Genomic DNA, 21,773 nt, shown 5'->3' on the forward strand with positions numbered 1-21,773 from the left:
CTGGAGTTTTTAAACACTGCTGAGTCTGATCCACTAGTACCAGCGCACCACCACGTCAGTGTCACTGCAGTACTGAGAATGAGTCCACCAACCAAGTAGTGCCTGTTGTGGTGGTCCTGACCTTGAAAAAACAGGGTAAACGAGGGCTAACGAAGTAGGCAGAGCAACAGATGCAGACTACAGTCTGTAATTATAGAACTACAACTGCACCTGTATGGTAAATGGAGCTGATAGAATGGACAAAGAGTGTAGAAACAAGGCGGTGGTTATGTTATGGTTGTTATGGTTGATGGTGTCTTGGCCGATCGACACTGGCCTAAAGGGACAAATTGTACATTTGTTTTTTCAGTGCCACCACACCTTTTAAGATCGCGAGATAAGGAGGGAAAACGAGAGACGAAGGACAAAAAGATGTCCATGTGCTATTGAAGCTGCTCTACACACCATGGCCATTGTGTTTTAAACAGTATGATGCGAATGAGAAAGGCCGCGCGGGGCTCGGCTCCCCTTCCTCGCTCTCATTGGCTGAGAAATATGGAGTCAGATGACGCAGGGCGTTCCGGGTTCTCTCCGGCTGTTGAAGGTAACTATCGGTCAGTCTGAGCGGCGGCGACGGCAGGCAGCGCTGAGCTTTAGCGGAGGTAAGAATGTAGTTCACCTAGCCTTCCAGATAAGCTGAGTATCGCTATCCAGCAGCATGGACTAATCTTATTAGCGCTGTAATCTATAACAAGATGAAGGTAGCGGCTTTACTCAAATATTGCGATAACGTTTGTGTGTTTGCTTGGATGGCGGACTGAGAGATGTGTCGGGTTAGCTAAGCCGGTTAGCAGAGCTGTTCAACCGGCTAGGCGTTCACGCAGTCCTCGCGGACACAAAACAACGGCTTGGGTGTTTTTAGATAAAGTTTTAATGTGTCACGGCGATAAAGTCGGTTTACAACCACATATGTACAGTAAATTGAGGTGTTTTCACAATTCGGGAGGGGATGCGGAAAGCGTGTGCTGGCAGCCTCATGTGATGCTAATGATGATGCTGGCTGACGAGTTACCGCCGACAAAGAGAGAGAGAGAGCGCCATGTCCGAGGAAGGGTTCATTTCAGGGCGGTTTCAGAAGCCGGCGTGGTTCACCGGGGGGTTCTAGCTGCTCTGGGTAACTTCGAAACGTTTTTTTTTTATCAGCCGTTAGTTGCAACGTGCTGTTGTTGGATAAGATCCTGCGGTTATATTATTAGGCAACGTCAGGAAAAAATACAATGAACATACTGAAGTACTTTTTACGGAGCCCGTAAGGGGCTGCAGTTAAAAAAGAATAAGTGATTACATCAAATTCCTTGGCAATCATTTTTCTTTCCGCAAAAACACCTTAGGGGCTCCCTAAATTTTTAAAAGAATATATTTGTTGTACGGATGTATGAGTGGAAATGAACTCTTTTAAGGGGGTCCTATCAAAGCCAAGCCTCTGTAGAGATTTGGAGAAAGCAGTTTAACCTTTATTGTTCATATCTGTCATGTTCCATTTTCTTAGATCCATGTTTCCTTCCTATATTCAGGTCCATGAAACCATAAGGCTGAAAAGTGTTTTACTAACCATACAATATTAAACTCGGTCTTTTGGGCAAATCGGTCTTGAATGAAACAATACAGAAAGCCCAGTTTGATTGTTAAATAGGTGATGATGATGATGATAATAATAAGAATAATTCTAATAAAATGAATCAACAAATTTTCTAGATGTTAATACAAAATCATTCAGCATTTCATGACCCATCCAACTCAGATCTAGAAGTAGTTCTGTGGTGGTTTTCCATATCATGTTAAATATAAATGTTGAGTATGAGTTGGTTAACTGATTTAGAGACTTATATCTTGGGTGTTGGCTGTGTTTCGGTATTGGCACATTTTTATATCTCTAATTTGGTAGTAAATGGATTGAAGGGGTTGTATTAAATGATAAAGCCAATAATCTCCAGTGCCAGGATAATTAGATCACTTTCCAGGTTTAAGTCCTCTCCAGGCTCTATGTATAGTAAAGCTATTTGTCCACCTGGTCTGGCTGAGGATGTGGTCAGTGTGTGGGGTGAGCTAAGGGGCTTGATATCATTGGCTCTCGCTGTCAGCCTTTCACACTGACCCCTCCGAGGTCACAGGGATGCAGGTTATCACCAAGTAGGACAAATAAAAGAGCTGTTATACCAAAATTTCTTTGAACCTGTTCATGGCTGTTGAGTGGAGCCTTAACGGAAAAGCAGCCTTTATCTCATTAATAGGATCTGGTAAAGCACGAAGGTATGTGAACTGCATGGTATGCACTGTGCTATAGCTCATGTATTTGTAAGTCTGTAGATGTAGAAATTAGTTATTTTTTTCTCTCAATGTGAGTTTGAATTTTAAGAGGAATGACTACAGTGTGGAGTGTTTAATTCTCACACACAATAAATACAAGTAATATCTGCATGGGATGCATTTTTGTGAGAAGTCTAGGGACGCAGGACCCTTATTTTGGGTATATATTTAACAGGATGGGTGACTTCAAAGCTGTTGTAATGGTGACTAAAATGACCTTGTGTCCTCTAAAGCAATTTGAAGAAGCACAGATAACCGCTGCAGTCATTACAATGTTGTGAATCCTGACTACAGTCACTGTGTCAGTGATGGCAGTGGTTGTGCAAACTGAAACTTCGACGTGAACTACATTAACCTCGAACCACAGGGTGCATTGCTTCTTTCACAGCTAATGTTCCTAGAGTGGGTGAGCATGAATTCTGAAGGAAGCATTGAAAAGCACAATGCAGTGTGTTGCCATCATTATATGCAAACCTATGAAAAAGCCAGTACTTTTTGAATGAACCTGAAGAGTTTTGATTATTGAGATGCAATAGTATCATTGATAGGAATAAACATACATGGTCACTAAAGTGTTTGTATTTCCTCTATCATTTTCATGTTATACATAGATGTGAGCAGGCCTGAGAGACAACACTTATTTAGGCAAAAGCAGAAGTGCAGCATTAAAACAAGCTGAAGTAGTTCTGAAATATTTATTTTAGGCCAACGAAGTTCCAGAAAAAATAGAGAGAGGATAGAAGTGGATATTCGTGCCCAAAACGAGGACATGTTTATTATATATTCTAGTTAGTCTTAACAGATCACAGAGATCGTGTTGAGGTCATGACAGCCTGCATGTCTCGACACAGTGTAGTGGTGTTTGTGAACTGATGTGTTTGGTTAGATGTGGCCGTTCTCTGTTCAGTGCTCTGGAATGCGTCTTTCACCAAGCGAACGTGTGACTGCTAATAAGCCCTGCTGATATCACTCATGCAGAGGAATGAATGCCCAGTCTGTCAGTGAAATTTAGCCACAGGGAGCTTCAATCATACCATTTCTGAGGAAATATGACCCTTTTTTTTAAAAAAAGGATTTGCTCAAGGCAAGCACTTCATTTGTTTAAACTGTGCTTAAGTAATTTCCTTGTGAGGCACATGTCCATCACAGTATAATTTTCTGAATATGTCATATGTATTTCAAGGACACTTAACAACATCATAATGACACTGAAACGTCATAAAGTCAGACAAATTATAGAGAGCCTGTAAAAAAAACAGCCAGGGTGTAGGGCTGCAGAAACTGCCTAGTAATAAATGGCTGACTGCATGTCAGCCCACTATGACGTTGTCTTATTTCATTAGTTTAGTTTTACCAGTTGTTTGATTTCGTCTTGTTTCTTGTTAAATATATTTAATTTTTTTTGTCAAATATAGATGAAAATGCTTCCCATTATACTTTTTTTATACATTTTTCATGGCCTTTTAAAACGATGGTATTACTCTTTTGCCTCAAACCTCAAAGAAACCTTTTCATCATGCATGCCATGTATTGTGAAAATGTCTTTAAGTGTGGTATATCTTTGCCATGTTCCCCATCTTTAGGTTAGACATTTGGAGAGGAGCAACCAGGAATTACCTAATCTAGTAGAGTAAAGAAGTTAAAGAAGAGTCTTCACTCAGGCCTGGCCTGAACCCTTCATTCCACACCTCAGCCTCGCTGCAAACATGATTCTCAACATGGATCTCAGCACCTTTCTCCTGCTTCCAGTCCACCTGCTTGTATGGTTGTACTCAGTCGTGAGCTTTCTACCATGGTACTTCCTGACTGGAGCCCAGGAAAAGAAAGCCCTAGCCAAGCGAATGAAAGCGAAGTCTATCAAAGGTCAAGCAGAGGGACCCTATCGCTCCTTAGATCACTTTGACTCTCTGGCACGGGTGGATTTCCCAGGAAAGGACACGCTGGACAAGTTGTTTGATCATGCTGTGCAACGCTTTGGCAAAGCGCAGTGCCTAGGAACACGAACTGTTCTGAGTGAAGAAAATGAAACCCAACCAAGCGGAAAGGTCTTTAAAAAGGTAGCGTGCCTTTCTCACATCGATTGAAATGCATAATTATCATACTTTGTGGACCATCGTGGTCATTTTCAGGTCTTTTTAGAGTGATGTATAATGTGTATTAGAGGTCTGGCTAACAAAGGAACTTTTCTCCCTTGTAGCTGATTCTAGGTGATTACAAGTGGGTCACGTATGAGGAGCTGGACATTGAAGTGAATTTGTTCGGCAGTGGCCTGGCAGCAGTGGGCCAGCAGCCAAAAAATACCATCGCCATTTTCTGTGAGACACGGGCTGAGTGGATGATCACAGCTCAGTCTTGCTTCAGACGCAATTTCCCATGTAAGAATCATTTTTTCCTCTCCTTTCCACATTTAGGCTTTTCCCCCAGAAAAACAAAACTGTTTATATTAGTTATGAAAATGAAAAATCATAAAGGAGCTCTTGTTAATGACCCCTGAGTTATTGTCTTTTCTGTGGTTCACAACCACTTTGTACTATAAAAAAATAAGACTTGTTTTTCTCTTTATTGACACTTTGACCTGTTCAGTCTTGTCTGTTTGCTTAATCTGTTAATCTGTTGCTTAATGTGTCTATCTTTAGTGGTCACATTTTATGCAACTCTTGGAGAAGATGCTGTGGCCTTTGGACTGAATGAGTGTGAGGTCACTCACTTGGTCACTAGTGTGGTGCTTCTGGAAACTAAGTTAAAGGTGAGTTCCATCTCATCACAGATAAATCTAGACCTAAGTACATTGTAAAGAGATTTGTATCTCCTAAGGCTATGGGTCTAGTGTAAATAGACCACCATTAGGGCTGTGGGAGGTTCTCTAAATATAAGGATATCCAAAGTCATCATAACATCTGTTTACTTTATCAGGTACAAGAAGAAGGCATCAAATAAGTGATATATTAAAAGCCCCTTATCAGACACTTTTCTCTCTTTTTATATGTTCCCATGAGGTTCACATTTAACATTTTATAAGATGTTCTGAACCAAAAATGGTCATCATTCATTTTACGGGCCCTCTACCCAACCTACACTATATTGTCAAAAGTATTCGCTTGAGTGAAATCCCATTCTTAATCCATAGAGCTTAATATAATGTTGGCCCACCCTTTGCAGCTATAACAGCTTCAACTCTTCTGGGAAGGCTTTCCACAAGGTTTAGGAGTTTGTTTGTGAGGTCAGACCCTGATGTTGGATGAGAAGGCCTGGCTCGTAGTCTCTGCTCTAATTCATCTCAAAGGTGTTCTTTCAGGTTTAGGTCAGGACTCTGTGTAAGCCAGTGAAGTTCTTCCACACCAAACTCACACATTCATGTCTTTATGGACCTTGCTTTGTGCACTGGTGCACAGTCATGTTGGAACAGGAAGGGGCCATCCCCAAACTGTTCCCACAAAGTTTGGAGCGTGAAATTGTTCAAAACTTCTTGGGTCACATAACACTTGGCACAAGGCAGTCTGACAAGTACCGTTCTCCTTGCAACTGCCACACCTATACTCGTCCATCGGATTGCCAGACAGAGAAGCATGATTCATCACTCCAGAGAACACGTCTCCACTGCTCTAGAGTCCAGTGGCGGCGCTTTACACCAATGTATTCTACTCTTTGCATTGAGCTTGGTGATGTAAGGTTTGGATGCAAATGCTCAGCCATGGAAACCCATTCCATGAAGTTCTCTACGCTGTTCTTGAGCTAATCTGAAGGCCATCTGAAGTTTGGAGGTCTGTAGTAAGTGACTGCAGAAAGCTGGCGACCTCTACGCACTATACGCCTCAGCATCCGCTGACCCTGCTCTGTCATTTTACGTGGTTGACCACTTCGTGGCTGAGTTGCTATCATTCCCAATCACTTCCACTTTGTTATAATACCACAGACAGTTGACTGTGGAATATTTAGTAGCGAAGAAATTTCATCATTGGGACTTGTTGCACATGTGGCATCCTGTCATGGTACCATACTGGAATTCACTGAGCTCCTGAGAGCGAAACATTCTTTCACAAATGTTTGTAGAAGCAATCTGCATGTCTAGGTGCTTGGTTTTATACACATGTATTGGAACACCTGAATTTAATTATTTGGATAGGTGAGTGAATACTTTTGGCGATATAGTATGTTTGTCCCTTAGAATTAAACAGGCTGTTTTTGTTACTGTAAATGATCACAGTTCTGATTCGCCACTCATGTAGGGCCTCATACAAAAAGCAGTTAAGGCTAAAAGACTTCTTCAGTGTGAACAGGCAGGGCTAAAATGCTGTAAACTGAATATATAAGTGTATTGATTTTCATAAAATCACGAAAACAATGAATTTAAAATGGCCTATTTCTGTGACTTGGTTTCAGTATGTAGATTGAATGGACTGGAGAGTGGTACATTCTGAAATCTTAACCCTGAATACATTAACTCTTATTTTAAAAAGCAAGCAAAAGTCAGGTTCTATGATATATGGCATTTAACCATTAGATGCCCTTACTTTTTAGATATGAAGCACCTCTTAAGCTTGACTAAAGTAAAGGTATTTTGTTATAGAAGTTACTGCAAGGAAAAGGGGGAATTCTTTGCATCATTGACTCTGTGTGCCCTTTATTTGTAAAAACATGAAATTTTCTTGCTGGAAGGAAATGTGACAAAATGTAAATTAGATATTGTTCAAATAAGACAAAATATACTTGAATGGCTGTCGGTATACTTGAGGGTGTGCCGTCCAAGCATAGTATGTTTGTGGGGAAACAGTTGTTCTTTGCCTTTTTTTAGATGAACTAGATGCATTAGTCAACTGTAAGTGATATTTGAGCTGGTCATATGCCTTTAATAACATGGTCATTCTCAGCTCTGCCTTGGTATGCTCTGAACCCTTTAATTTTTGCACAGGAGAACAAACATGTTTTGTTATTATTCTTATGTGTAGAGCATACTTCCTCAAATCCCCAAGCTGAGACATATCATCTATGTGGACAACAAGAGCATCAGCACTGCAGGCTATCCGGAGACCGTTCAAATCCACAGCATGCAGTATATAAAGGAGCTGGGAGCTAAACCTGAAAACTGTGAGTACAGTTTGAGCAATGCACCAACTGCTTTGACTGCAGATTTTAAGATATAATGTACAGACTTGAGATTATAGACTAAAATCAGTTATTTTGTACTGTTTATTTAATCTTTGCCTATGTCTTTGGTTCACCCTCAGACCTTTCATGTGTTTTCAGTAGCAATTTGTGCTAAAGCAACTGTAAATCAGGCCCCTTACTGTTACTGGAGAAGAAAACAATGTGTGTTTTGTTTTGCAGTGAATAGGCAGATTGTGAGACCCATCCCGTCAGACCTTGCTGTCATCATGTACACCAGTGGCTCCACTGGCCGCCCAAAAGGGGTCATCATAATTCACAGCAACCTCATTTCTGGCATGACAGGCCAATGTGAGAGGATCCCTGACTTGGGGTGAGTGGGGAAAAATGTGCCTGATATGAAACAGCCTCAAACGTACTGACGTTGAACTGACATTGAACTTAGTAAAAGTCGTTTTGTCTGACTGTAGATTTGTATTTTTACAGCCCCAAGGACACATACATTGCTTATCTGCCCCTGGCTCATGTGTTGGAGTTGACTGCTGAGATCTCATGTGTAACCTATGGATGCAAAATTGGCTATTCCTCCCCACAAACACTGTCCGATCAGGTAATGGAGCTTCGAAACATTGTAACAGTAGTAATGGAACGGTTATGTTGTTGTCTTTCTAGTCATCTGATTGTGCTTTTGATGTTTTTTCACTAGTCCACTAAAATCAAAAAAGGCAGTAAGGGTGACTGCTCTGAGCTAAGGCCTACGCTGATGGCAGCTGTACCAGTAAGTTTTGCTTTGCTCCTCTATTTTTATAGTTTACCTTTAGCTTAACCTTACAGTTTAAGCTTAAGTTTGCAGAATTTGGAAAAAGTCCTGCTTTTTTTAGTTGCTGTTGCTACATCCATCAAACTTACAGTAAAGGTTACCTCAGTACACTCAGACATAAACTGGCTTTACTGGACATTCAGTGCAGACATATGCGTTTGAGAAGTGAAAAATATACATGTAACAAAAATGGATTCTGGAAACCATGATTACATTAATCAAACAAAGTTATTTAGTCATTCAGCATTAAAGCTGCAGGTGTTCATGCCTAATAACTCTGGAGCTAGTCAGAGCAATGTTTGATGCTGAGGAGGACTCAAACTGTGTAATTTGTTGTGTACAGTCATGTTTCATCTGACTTTTTTCAAGCGGTCAGCAGAGAAGCTAAGAAAAGCTAATTAGTTTGCTAATAGATCTTAACCCCAATAAAGTTTAGTTTATTTAAGCCAGCATGAGGCTGACTGTTAATCACTTTGACCGTGAGCTGTGAGTGTGGTCTTCATCACAGTTTAGTCCAAAACCTCTTCAGTTTCAGGAATGAAACAAAAATATTACCATCAAAATAATTAAAATTGCACATTACACAGCATGTTTCTCAGCAATACCTTTCTGCTATTTCTTAGCCTAATAATTCATGCTAATTTACTGCCTTTGTTTTAGGAGTTCTCTTAAAGTTTTCCTCGTTTTTTTTGCAAACATCACATACTTTTTTCCACGTCACTATCTTTCACTGTTTGTTTTTATTTTTTTTAATCCACCAGGAAATCATGGACCGCATCAATAAAAATGTGATGAGCAAAGTGCAGGAGATGAACTGTGTGCAGAGGACCCTGTTTAAACTAGCTTATGACTACAAGCTGGAGCAGATCAAACAAGGCTATGATGCCCCTCTTTGCAACTTGTAAGAGCACATGTATATCTTTAATGTGACTGATGTTATAGTTATTTTATGTGCTGATCCAGGGTCATAGTATTTCTGTATACTTGTAGGCTGTTTAAGAAAGTGAGGGCTCTGCTGGGAGGAAATGTACGAATGATGCTATCAGGAGGGGCGCCTCTGTCACCTGCCACACAGCGTTTCATGAACATCTGTTTCTGCTGCCCTGTGGGCCAGGGCTATGGCCTGACTGAGACCTGTGGAGCAGGCACCATTACAGAAGGTGAAGAGTTCATAAATACTCATTACAGAATTGCATGCATTTGGCCTTTAGTGTCAACGATCAATGAACTTTTCACATTTATTTGTGGAAAGATGTGTATTTTTTTTTTTTTTAGACATACTACAATTTATTTTTTCTCTTGGTTAGATTTTTTTTTTGTCTTGGTTAGTCAGTGCAACTCATGTCAGTTGCTCGATTTATGTGTATGCCCCATATCTTGGAAATCTGATTCACAATGTTGTTATTAGGTTGCATTTAACTTGTGACACTCACATCGTCTTGTTCTTTTGGAATGCAGTGGCAGACTACAGTACAGGACGAGTGGGAGCTCCCCTCATCTGCTGTGAAGTCAAACTCAGAGACTGGGTAGAAGGTCAGTGGATAAAATTGCAGAACATTTAGCCTGTGATATCATGTTTTACAGAGATCATCTGGGAACCCACTGGCATGCGCACTTGCAAGGAGTTTGGCCTGTCCTGACTAGCCAAAAATTGTTTTGCAGTTACTTATCAAGTCTTTTGTGTGTTCATCCAAGTAATTTATGAGGGTCTTGGACAAGAATAAAAATGTCATGGAAAGGCCATAAGCAGTGCAATTCTTTTTAACAGGTGGCTATACAAAGCTGGACAAGCCTCATCCTCGAGGTGAGATCCTGATTGGAGGTCCCAATGTGGCTTTGGGCTACTACAGGAATGAAAGCAGTAATAGTGGTGATTTCTTTTTGGATGAGAATGGGCAACGATGGTTCTGCACTGGGGACGTAGGAGAGATGCACCCTGATGGCTGTCTCCAGATTGTGGGTATGTATCAGGACTGGCCAACTACAGTGAATGAAATGTTGCCAGGTTTCATTTTTTTCTCCAAAAAATGCTTATGTTGCTAACAATAATGGAAACTAGTAAGGGTAGCTATAAAAATGTGTTGTTAGCCATGCTAGTATTTTGATTTGTTCTCTTCTTGTAATATATATTTATAGATCGTAAGAAGGACCTGGTCAAACTGCAAGCTGGGGAATATGTATCTTTGGGAAAAGTTGAGTCAGCCCTGAAGAACTGCGCCCTAATTGACAACATCTGTGCATACGCAAACAGGTGCGTTAGCTTCACAGTAGCTACTGCAAGTGAAGTGACGGAGAGAAAATACTCATGCTTAGCTAGCCACAGTTTATAGACTTCTCTCCTCTGTTTTATCAACAGTGATCAGAACTACGTGATTAGCTTTGTGGTGCCAAACCAAAAGAAGCTGACTGCTCTGGCCAATCAGAAGAGTATTAAAGGCACATGGGAAGAAATCTGCACCCACCCTTTTATGGAGGTGGAAGTTCTGAGGGAGATTAAAGAAGTTGCCACTTCTAGTAAGTTATTTTTGTTTTGTTTCCATCAATACAGTCCTAGTAATTTTTTTTTTTTTTTTTTAAGTATAATATATTATGGGTTTTCTTGGCCAAAATAACAGGCCTGGGCTTAATTTATGACTATCACCGTCATGATGTTGGCCTAGAATATTGGTAAGACTTGTATTGATGCTTTTGGATTTATGCCCATGCTGATGTTCGTTTTCTTCATAGTTAAACTGCAGCGCTTCGAGATCCCAGTGAAGGTACATTTGAGTCCAGAGCCATGGACCCCTGAAACTGGCCTGGTCACAGATGCGTTTAAACTGAAAAGGAAGGAGCTGAAAAACCACTATCTCCATGACATTGAGCGAATGTATGGCCGCAAATAGAACCACAATCGTAGCCAAAGATGACATTACCATCACTCTATTGCCGTAAAGCTAGTGCTGCACATGTATGTTTTGCTATGACCTGACCACACCTCATCGCTTAGTGTGGTGCGCGCACACTCGCACACGTGTTAAAAAACTAGTGTGCTGTTCTGTTTTATAAAATATTCTGTTAAAATACTGTGGATAATGTAAGCAGCTTTGTATAGGTCTGTCCAGTCGGAGCTTTACAGTCTCTTTGCTGTGGAATAGTTTACTGTCGAGTTTTAACTGTGTGACATGAGACACTTGGCTAAGGGACAAGGTTCATTCTTAAACAACATGAAGTGTCCTATTATTTTTACCTGCTAGCAACAGAAACCTCCTGCCTTGCGAAAGGATTTCAACCATATAACAGCATTAAACTGCCATCACCTTTAGCTATTTGTATTTTTGTAAACTATGTGAACTGTTGCATTCTCAACTTTGTAATACATTCATTAGAAATGAATCTTTTTGATGGCTTGGTTTGCTAGAATTTGAAGGCTAAAGCCGAACGTTTGGTGATGCCGTTGCTGTACCAGCAGATGGGCTTCCTTGCAAAGGCAAGCAATGTATGGTGATTTCTTTGTGCCTTCCGAGTGGTCTCTTTTTAAGTGTTTGCCCTACTGTTAGTTAATTTAAGAACTACGCACATCCAGTGATATTTGTGTGATACATTTTACCGGTTTTACAATGGCTTCGTGGCCTATCAGTTTTCCTTCTTTAAATATTAATTTAATTTTTACATGCATGGAATTTAGTTGTAAATGAGGTTTGTTTTCCAATGTTACTATTTTGTTAATTTATTAGGTCATTTTTTTTGTTAAGTGAAGGACTCAGGACTGTAGGATGAGATGACAGTTGGCTTGAGAGTTTTTGTGCCAATGTACAGTATAGAAGAGGCATCAGTTGTAACCTTAAGGAAGGGAAAAAACACTTTATGAAACATTCATCCACAGAACCAAACACTGTTCACATTTCATCATCTGCCACTGTGCTTAATACCACCAATGCAGATTTTATAATACATATGCCAGTATGTTTTAGTGCTGCCTGAATGATGACTCTATGATACTGTATTGAATATCGATTCAGAGCCACACTGGGACTTTGTTCCCAGTTACTAGCAGTCTCCAGCAAAACAGATCAATTTCTTCTATAATGACTTATACACCATTACATTATCATTTTGCCAGTTTAGATTGCTCTGCTTACAACCTTTTGCACTATATTTCCTTTGTTTTTTGTTTTTTTTAATTAAAAGAGAATAATTCTATCATCTGGGAACAGACATCTCTTTTCCAGATATTTCATTTGTGAGCAAATGTACTGCTTGCTTTTTTTTCCATGTTTTATTTAATTTGTCAGGGATGTAGCCATTATTTAATTACCAGCCATTGAATCAACAAAGGTTTGGCATTTGAATTGGATTGGGATTAAAGTTCTCCTGACAGGAAAATATATGGTCTAAAAAAAATGTAATATTTTTGTTAATCCTCAGGTTCCCAACCCAAGTCATAATGGACTCTTGTCAAATGTGAACACTTGAGAAACTGTTTGCTTGCAGAATGTTTCATGATGCTTTTATTTATTCAGTTTTGTGGATCACATACTATATGTAATATGTTGTGATAATTAAAATGTTTTCTACTCAAGTTGCAAATTGTCCTTTTTTGGTTTTGTAACAAAAATTATTTACAGCATGCTTAAGAGCATGAAGCACTCATTTCTGCCAACTTTGGAGGAAGAACAAAAACAGTCATTTGGCCTTCCTCAGTGGCTTGTGGTGGAAATCCTGGACAATTATCCAAATGGATCATGGAAAGTAGGGAGAATTGTTCAGTTTGCCCAGTCTTGGAAGCGAAAACAGTCACTTGCAATCTTCCAGACAGGTTGGTCACTGTGTGGGGACGGCTGAGCGGTTAACAAGAAATTCTGGTTGAAATATCTCTGCTTGTTTCCATCAAACTTGACTGACCCAGCAGTAACCACCAATAACGTTGTCTGGCCTTGAGTTGCTTGTTCTGTTGAAGGGAAAAAAAAACAAAAAAACATTAGGCACCCTTTACAAGGCAATGGTCCCCATAATAATCTGCTTGGGCATCTTTTAAAAAAAAATTTTTCCCCACCATTTCAGGCAGTTTAAAAAAAAAAAAAAAGCATACTATACTGGTAAGAAACAAGGACACTGACCAATGAAGAACAAAGTAATTCAGCTTGTCAGGTTATCAAGAATACATTCTACGCTTGTCACGTACCATGTACAGGCTGACAGTCTAGTGTATGTACTTGAAATTCACTTGAAGGAAGAGACTCGAAAAACTCTCCCAGGGCATCCTGACCAGAAACTGCATTGCCGTTCCACACCAGTGTTGCTTTATCCAGATAGAGCCTCGTCAGGTTCTGAAACACACATCTCTCTCAAGTTTACACAACATTAGCAGGAGTATAGTATACTACAAACATTGTCATTTATGGGGAATATTTTGCATAATACAATCAAAATGTAACCAGTCATTCAGAGTGGTTTCATATTAAATTGTCCTCCATTACCTTCTCAGATTTCTACACAGCTGTGGTGACAAATTAAGTGTCACAATGTCAATAGAAATATAATTGATCATTTTGCCTTTCAAAATGACCAGTGAATATTAAAAACTAAACTGTACTAAGCAAACGTAAAAGTGATAAAAAGGTAAAAGAACAAAAAAAATCCACAATCTTCATTAGAAATACAACTTGAATAGTAAACCACTGAAAGACCTACATTTACAGCATTTAGCAAATGCGCTTATCCAGAGCAACTCACAAAAAGCGCTTTATCTAGAGAAAGTATCTTTGCTAGTTACCTACAAGTTAGAAAGAAACCCAGTCCTGAGCTCAGCTACTGCTAGAAACAAAAGCCTGTGGTGAGACCTACAGAAAAGTTAAAACACAGTGCAGTGCAATACAATATTTCAATAAGTGCAGTAGAATACATTCAAAAGAATACTTAACTCAGACACATCTATTTATACAGTTTATTTCAGTACTGTATAAAGAGAGGAGTCTTCAGCCTGCGTTTGAAGGCCAAGAGAGACTCTGCTGTTCGGACAGCCAGCGGGAGTTCATTCCACCACCTGGGTGCCAATACAGAGAAAAGTCTTGATGCTTGTCTTCCACGAGTCTTGAAGGATGGTGGGTCAAGCCAAGCTGTGCTTGAAGCTTGACGGGCTTGTGGCACAGTTTGAGTTTTGACCATTGCCATCAAGTAGGGAGGGGCTGGTCAATTTTTGGCTTTGAAGGCAAGTATCACTGTTTTAAATCTGATGTGTGCAGCTACAGGAAGCCAGTGAAGGGAGCGAGTTGCAGTAGTCAAGCCTTGAGATGATAAGAGACTGAACTAGCACCTGGGTGGCCTCTCGAGTGAGAAAGGGTCGAATCCTTCAGATGTTGTACAGGAGAAACCTGCATGACTGAGTTAGGCTCGTGACATGAGCCGAGAACGATAACTGGCCATCCAGAATCACAACGAGACTTCTTGCCTCTTCAGACGGAACAATAAGAGAGTTCTTGAATAACATGACAAGATCACGATCAGGACCTGTAGATGCAGGGATGAATAGCAGCTCAGTCTTGCTAGGATTGAGCTTCACGTGGTGAGCTGTCATCCATGAAGAGATGACTTGTATAACTACTGAAAACTAAATCATTATTAACTTAAAAAACGGAAACACCTTAGTACAGGAATCACCTATAAACATACAATGTGAGGTTTATTAGTCATTATATATGCTAGACCTGGAGATAGAGAGGTAACCGGTCGCAATGCAGTACAGACGTCGTCAACCAATATGATTTTTGAAGTTAAAAGAGAAAGAATCTCTCCATGTTAATGAAAATGTAACTGACTAAAAGTACAGTACTTTCCTTACAAATATACCCAAGTATAAGTAACAGTATTACAATACTTGCATGCCCAGTAAATTACAAACCCATCAAAACTCTACTCGAGTACATTTTAGGAACTGTACCTGCTGTCCCATGCAAAGGTTTGGGTGCCCGTGGTCAAATTACATGCTTTGCTGATTTTCTAGTTGACAGTAAGTATGCATTCTCTATAGGAATCAAACTTAAAACATTTTTATATTTTAGTGGACAATTTCCGTTCAGCAATTGTGCATTAAACCGTGCAGAGCTGTGTTCTCTGTAGAGGATGCGTTAAATTATCTTCACCTAAAGGATCAACAAAAATGCGTAATGTGATCAGATGTGTTCAAACCTTTGCATTTGTCTTGCACCTTGCGTAATACAATGTATCAAACCACTCAGAATGACTGTTTACATCTCAACGAATGAATTATGCACAAAGCTGGAAAAAGGGTGGATTTCTGCTTTGAACAGAAATCTGCAGCGGCTTGCTTACTCTCCGTTTCTTATCCATGCAGTCGTAGTAAATATTGACAAACTCCTCTGAGTATCTGCACAATTGATCGACGTGGGTTCTGAAGTCCTGTTGAAGATAAATACAATAATACTGATAAAAATAACAACATGATTCAGCAATTAACAGAGACTATTAGACAGGTAGATTAACCGTTAGCCTGATATGAAGGGAGGGGGGGGGCAAAGCTGAAGTTAGCTTCTTCTTATCCAGTCATTACCTGGATTATTTTTTTATATTTTTCTGCTAACAGACGCCTTGTTCATTTATTTCTTTCTATAGTATATCTTATATTTTGTATGGTGCTCATCTTTGTCTACTTACTGCTCTTTATCTGCTTACCGTGTATTCTGCTGTAACAATGTACATTTCCCCCAGTGGGATAATAAAAAAAAAAAAGTCTATCCTATCCTATTCGCGTTTTCCGTTCCACCTTAAATACTGCGGCAGTTAAATTCTGGCTCAGGTAACCTACACCGCTGCTGCCCCATTTAAGGTGGAACACAAAAGTCAAATAAAAAGCTGGCGAATATATAAAAAAAAATGGATGAAGCTTACAATTGTTGAAGCCATGTTAACAGATCCCCTGGTTGTGAAATTCCCCTCGCGTTCCTTCCTTTCTGAGGGTTAATCCGGCTCGAGAAACAACTTTTGACCTAGACATGTGAGAAAGCGCGCGTTAGCAAAACAAAACAGCGACTAAAACACACTGTTAACAGAAGCTCTCAGTAAATGCTAACTAACTGAAGCTGACCAGCTTCTTAGCACGAAGCTAAAGTCAACTTTTTGCTCGAATTTCCCAGTTATATCTGAAATGGTCCCGCAGTAACCGCCGCACCGTTTAAGGTGGAACGGGAAAATAAGAACAACAAGGTGGCGAATAGGAAGAAAGTTCAGCATCGCCAGCTTAGATCTTTTACGAACATTTCTTCTCACAGCGACAATAAGGAAAGCGCACACCATCACTAAGTTGAAACCCGTCCTGTTCAGAGCGTATTTTTAGCAATATACAGTAATCTGTAACTCTTACTCCGATAACAGATGTACTGAATCACACCCGCTCCTCATCTAACACAACTGAAAAGCGCGTTCTAGAAAATAATGTCCGTGCGAACCTGCACGCCAAACATTTAGTTCCTTCTTCTGTCTTGCGATCCTCGAAGGTTTGGAAGAGACCATGCTGCAGCAAATAATAATGTCTTAAGGCGGGATTCCACCTTTAATCAAACTTTCTGCAATAATTCAATCGCCGAGATGTAAACCAAGTCATTCAGAGCGGTCTGCTGTGAAGTTGTGCATTGTAAATTGTAAATGTACCACCTTCGTTTTCTTTACACTGGTGGTGGTAGGAACCACTTAGTGTTTTAAGGCAGTGGTGGTTTTACTTTTTAAAAACGTGTATATATCTTTATATATAATGTAAAAGTATATAAACATAAACACTAACATTATAGTGAGCTAAATATGTGTATGTAATGGACAGTAGCGGGCACTGAAAGATAAACCTTTAGCGTTTTTTAGTTGTGCTGTTAATTTGAAACCAGGACTTTTCCACACAGGATGCTTTGAATCTGACATCCGTTGTTCATCGCCAAGCCGAGCGGGATTGGTGTGTTTCGTGTGAAGGTGGGATGGAGGCTTCAGTGTCTAATTTGGAGATCTGTAATTTAGCCTACACAGGCAAATTTGAGCAGCTGAAGAAATGCGTTCTGTCTGACAGGAGCCTGGCGACCAAAACAGACCAGGTGCGAGTTTTACATGTCAGAGCCGAGGTCAAGAGTTCAGGGGTGGGAATGATTCAGCTTAGCAAGCCTGCTGTGTCTGTCTGCTGAAGTTCAGCACTGAGGAGTAACTACTTCTGACGATATTTACGGTCGTTATTGATTTATTCTTCCCTCTTCGTGTAGGATCACAGGACTGCTTTGCACTGGGCCTGTTCAGCTGGGCATGTAGATATTGTACAGTTTCTTTTGGATATTGGAGTTGAAGTGGATCTTAAGGATGATGTGAGTCAGCATCTCCACTCATTCTCAGTCAGTCTTTTCACTTGTAACAATACTTTAGGCATAAAACATACCTTTCTTTGAACTTTTCTCTAATTTTACATTTATTGTACCTTTTGACACTGTTTTACAAGCAAGTATTTGTTTAGATTTTTTATTAGATGTTTTACTAAATTACAATTCCTTGTTTTACCTATTAGATGCTATTATTACCTGTTTATGGAATTTTTTTATTTAATTATTTTTCATTTGTTTTCAGTGCTTTTCTCTGTTTTCTGTTCTTCACTTATGTTGTTTTTAATATCTCTCACTTGTTGTGCAGCAACATTGAGCTGTGTATGCAATGTGCCATGATTATTGTGTTTTGTCATTGTAATGTTAAAGGGACATTCCAGTTTGACAGAATTCACAGTTTCTGTCATTTTCATGCTTTCATTCATCTGTATTCTCTCACTACAATGCCCATTCTGCTGTAGGATGCGAGTGAGCATGTTTACAGCAGATGGCGTGATAGTTATATGTAGAATTTTGGCCCCTTTAGCATCAGCTTTATTTCATACATGTCACATGGTTTCAGGCCTCTTGGACCCCTCTACATATCGCAGCTTCTGCAGGAAGAGAAGAAATTGTGAGATCCTTAATAACCAAAGGAGCACAGCTTAACTCAGTCAACCAGAATGGTTGCACCCCTTTACATTATGCAGCGTCAAAGGACCGATATGAGGTAACTTTTATGTTTGCTTTTGCCAGCATTTTGTCTGTTTCAGTGTATACTTATTTTCTAAAATGTGTGTGTTGTGTTTTTTTTTTTTGTTTTTTTTTTGGGTCTTTATATTTGAAAATGTGTAAATAAATAAATTAATGTGCTGTATGTGCGCCTGCCGAAATCACTGTGTAATTGCATGATCACAATTCTTTAAAGTGACACTGATGATTTGCCTTAGTTCTTAGCTATTGCAAGCATTTGTTTACATCATAACAAACAGAAATTTGTTTATTAAGCCAGGTCGCTGATCTTACAAAACAACAAAAGTTAACTTGTCATTTAGAGCAAAAACACTTTTCAGTTCAGCAGTGAATAATGTTTGTTTATTATTATTATTATTATTATTATTATTATTGCTATTATCCTCATTTGGGAGATATTAATTATCAACACTTAGAAAGCAAGATAGCCAATCAGACAGTTTGGCAATGTTAGGGTTGCACTTTAATAAGGCAGTTCATTTTCAGCCAAAATTTCAAGGTTGTGGCAAGCCATTTTCAGTGCTGTGTAACATTTACACATCTGTAACACTTTTGTGACAGATAGCCCTGCTTTTGTTGGAAAATGGTGCAGACCCAAATGCTACAGACAAACTAGAATCCACACCTCTACACAGAGCGTCAGCGAAGGGCAACTATCGTCTCATCCAGCTTCTCTTAAAACAGAGCGCTTCTACCAATATTCAGGACTCTGAGGGCAACACCCCTCTGTGAGTGCAGTCTCTTTTACATGTGCTACGTTGTTCTGTTTTTGTTTTTTTTGTTTTTTTTTATTCAGTGAGGCACAGTCTCCTCTATTTTCATACATTTTGATACTAACCTTGTTCCACTGTGTTCACCAGACATCTTGCATGTGATGAAGAGCGGGTAGAGGCTGCAAAGCTCTTAGTGGAACATGGTGCCAGCATCTACATTGAGAATAAAGAGGAGAAGACACCTTTACAGATTGCCAAAGGTGGGCTTGGAACTTTGCTTAGGAGGATTGTAGAAGGCTGAGGAATACACTGACCAATTCAGCTGGGCAGTGCAGCTTCCTACTGAACTGGTTTACACAGATGTGATGAGTAAGTGACCAAGTGGATGGTTAACAGCTGAACATTGTTGATGAAAATAAGAAGAGAAGTAGAGTGTTATTCACAGGACTTGGGAATGTTAAGTCTAAAAATACAAATTTGCATCATGTGGTTAATCCTCAATGTCAAAACATTTTCTTTTTTATAGTGTTAAGCTTATGATTTCAGACTTAATAACAAAACAAAGACTTCTTTTACATACCTAGGCCTAACACATACCATAGGTATCTTGTTCTAAGTAGTTGTACAGGTTTGGCAGTATAGAAATCTTCAACATCACTACAAAGTCATGTAGTTCAAGTTGACAACTGTTTTAAAGGAAAATAAAATTAAAAGATTAAATCCAAACTATATTGTTGTAATTTGATTTCCTGGTGTATTTTTTTCTATGTTAACAATCAGTTCTCTTGATTTATCTTTTTTGAATGACCTTTCTTTTTTTCGTGCCAAATCCACCAGTGTGGGTGAAAATTGGCAATACTTAATAATATTTACAGCATTTGGCTGACGCTCTTATCCAGAGCGACTTACAGTTTGATCATTTTTACACAGGTAGGCCAAGGTGGTGTTGGGAGTCTTGCCCAAGGACTCTTATTGGTATAGTGTAGGGTGCTTGCCCTGGTGGGGGATAGAACCCCAGTCTACAGTGTAGAAGGCAGAGGTGTTAACCACTACACTACCCAACCATAAAATATATATTATATTATATTATATTATATTATATACTATACTATACACTGTATGTATAGACACTGCTCAATTTCAAATAAACTCCAAGTAAATCAAACTTATGTGAGATCAAACTGTCCACTTAGGAAGCAACACTGATTGACAATCAATTTCACAGCTGTTGTGCAAATGGAATAGACAACAGGTGGAAATTATTAGCAATTAGCAAGACACACTCAATAAAGGAGTGGTTCTGCAGGTGGGGACCACAGACCACTTCTCAGTTCCTTTCTGCTTTCTGGCTGATGTTTTGGTCACTTTTGAATGTTGGTGGTGCTTTCACACTCGTGGTAGCATGAGACGGACTCTAAAACCCACACAAGTGGCTCAGGTAGTGCAGCTCATCCAGGATGGCACATCAATGTGAGCTGTGGCAAGAAGGTTTGCTGTGTCTGTCAGCGTAGTGTCCAGAGGCTGGAGGCACTACGAGGAGACGTGGAGGAGGCCGTAGGAGGGCAACAACCCAGCAGCAGGACCGCTACCTCCGCCTTTGTGCAAAATGACCTCCAGCAGGCCACAAATGTGCTACTGTTAGAAACCGACTCGATGAGGATGGTATGAGGGCCCGACGTCCACAGATTGGACAGGATTGGCAAATTCGCCACTGGCGCCCTGTGCTCTTCACAGATGAAAGCAGGTTCACACTGAGCATGTGACAGACATGACAGAGTCTGGAGATGCTGTGGAGAGCGATCTGCTGCCTGCAACATCCTTCAGCATGACCGGTTTGGCAGTGGGTCAGTAATGGTGTGGGGTGGCACTTCTTTGGAGGGCCGCACAGCCCTCCATGTGCTCGCCAGAGGTAGCCTGACTGCCATTAGGTACCAAGATGAGATCCTCAGACTCCTTGTGAGACCATATGCTGGTGCGGTTGGCCCTGGGTTCCTCCTAATGCAGGACAACACTAGACCTCATGTGGCTGGAGTGTCAGCAGTTCCTGCAAGATGAAGGCATTTAAGCTATGGGCTGGCCCGCCCGTTCCCCAGACCTGAATCCAATTGAGCACATCTGGTACATCATGTCTCGCTCCATCCACCAACGCCACGTTGCACCACAGACTGTCCAGGAGTTGGCGGATGCTTTAGTCCAGGTCTGGGAGGAGATCCCTCAGGAGACCATCCGCCACCTCATCAGGAGCATGCCCAGGCATTGTAGGGAGGTCATACAGGCACGTGGAGGCCACACACAATACTGAGCCTCATTTTGACTTGTTTTAAGGACATTACATCAAAGTTGGATCAGCTTGTAGTGTGTTTTTCCACTTTAATTTTGTGTGTGACTCCAAATCCAGGCCTCCATTGGTTGATAAATTTGATTTCCATTGATTTTTGTGATTTTGTTGTCAGCACATTCAACTTTGTACAGAACAAAGTGTTCAATGAGAATATTTAATTCATTCAGATCTAGGATGTGTTGAGTTCCGTTTATTTTTTTGAGCAGTGTACATATATATACACACACGTAGTGTTCTGCTTTTTTGCTGTCTCTGAATGAATAACTTGTGCTGAATAGCTGTTTTGACTTTTACACAGTACTTTGACTTTTTTTGTGACTTTTACACAGTACTTTAAATGTTAACTATTATTCTTGAAACAACTATTAACC

At 40.1% G+C, this 21,773-nt stretch overlaps 3 protein-coding genes across 8 annotated transcripts; 2 read left to right on the plus strand and 1 right to left on the minus strand.

The window, feature by feature from the left end:
* The first annotated feature begins 583 nt into the window (after positions 1-583).
* acsl4a (acyl-CoA synthetase long chain family member 4a) lies at positions 584-12,830 on the plus strand. Of its 2 annotated transcripts, none has more exons than XM_017689919.1 (15): positions 584-641; positions 3,930-4,403; positions 4,544-4,721; positions 4,983-5,092; positions 7,293-7,431; positions 7,672-7,822; positions 7,936-8,059; positions 8,156-8,227; positions 9,031-9,170; positions 9,260-9,429; positions 9,728-9,802; positions 10,038-10,229; positions 10,406-10,520; positions 10,626-10,783; positions 10,997-12,830. In XM_017689919.1, exons 2-15 carry the CDS (start codon positions 4,053-4,055, stop codon positions 11,152-11,154), a joined length of 2,133 nt encoding a protein of 710 aa, XP_017545408.1. In that variant the 5' UTR covers positions 584-641; positions 3,930-4,052; the 3' UTR covers positions 11,155-12,830. The 2 variants fall into 2 exon arrangements, with proteins under 2 accessions (XP_017545408.1, XP_037396443.1); XM_037540546.1 differs by lacking the exon at positions 584-641 and adding an exon at positions 720-740.
* nxt2 (nuclear transport factor 2-like export factor 2) lies at positions 12,573-19,205 on the minus strand. Of its 5 annotated transcripts, none has more exons than XM_037540548.1 (5): positions 19,187-19,205; positions 16,157-16,254; positions 15,581-15,667; positions 13,434-13,578; positions 12,573-13,199 (listed from the first exon to the last, which is right to left on the minus strand). In XM_037540548.1, exons 2-5 carry the CDS (start codon positions 16,169-16,171, stop codon positions 13,015-13,017), a joined length of 432 nt encoding a protein of 143 aa, XP_037396445.1. In that variant the 5' UTR covers positions 16,172-16,254; positions 19,187-19,205; the 3' UTR covers positions 12,573-13,014. The 5 variants fall into 5 exon arrangements, with proteins under 5 accessions (XP_037396445.1, XP_017545422.1, XP_017545418.1 ...); XM_017689933.2 differs by lacking the exon at positions 19,187-19,205 and adding an exon at positions 16,714-16,801; XM_017689929.2 differs by lacking the exon at positions 19,187-19,205 and adding an exon at positions 16,523-16,665.
* psmd10 (proteasome 26S subunit, non-ATPase 10) lies at positions 17,161-19,790 on the plus strand. Its single transcript, XM_017689926.2, has 5 exons — positions 17,161-17,343; positions 17,506-17,604; positions 18,179-18,325; positions 18,910-19,076; positions 19,209-19,790. Exons 1-5 carry the CDS (start codon positions 17,230-17,232, stop codon positions 19,360-19,362), a joined length of 681 nt encoding a protein of 226 aa, XP_017545415.1. The 5' UTR covers positions 17,161-17,229; the 3' UTR covers positions 19,363-19,790.
* Positions 19,791-21,773: the final 1,983 nt, after the last annotated feature.

Source organism: Pygocentrus nattereri, chromosome 8 (assembly GCF_015220715.1).
Source record: "Pygocentrus nattereri isolate fPygNat1 chromosome 8, fPygNat1.pri, whole genome shotgun sequence".
Taxonomy (NCBI): Eukaryota; Metazoa; Chordata; class Actinopteri; order Characiformes; family Serrasalmidae; genus Pygocentrus; species Pygocentrus nattereri.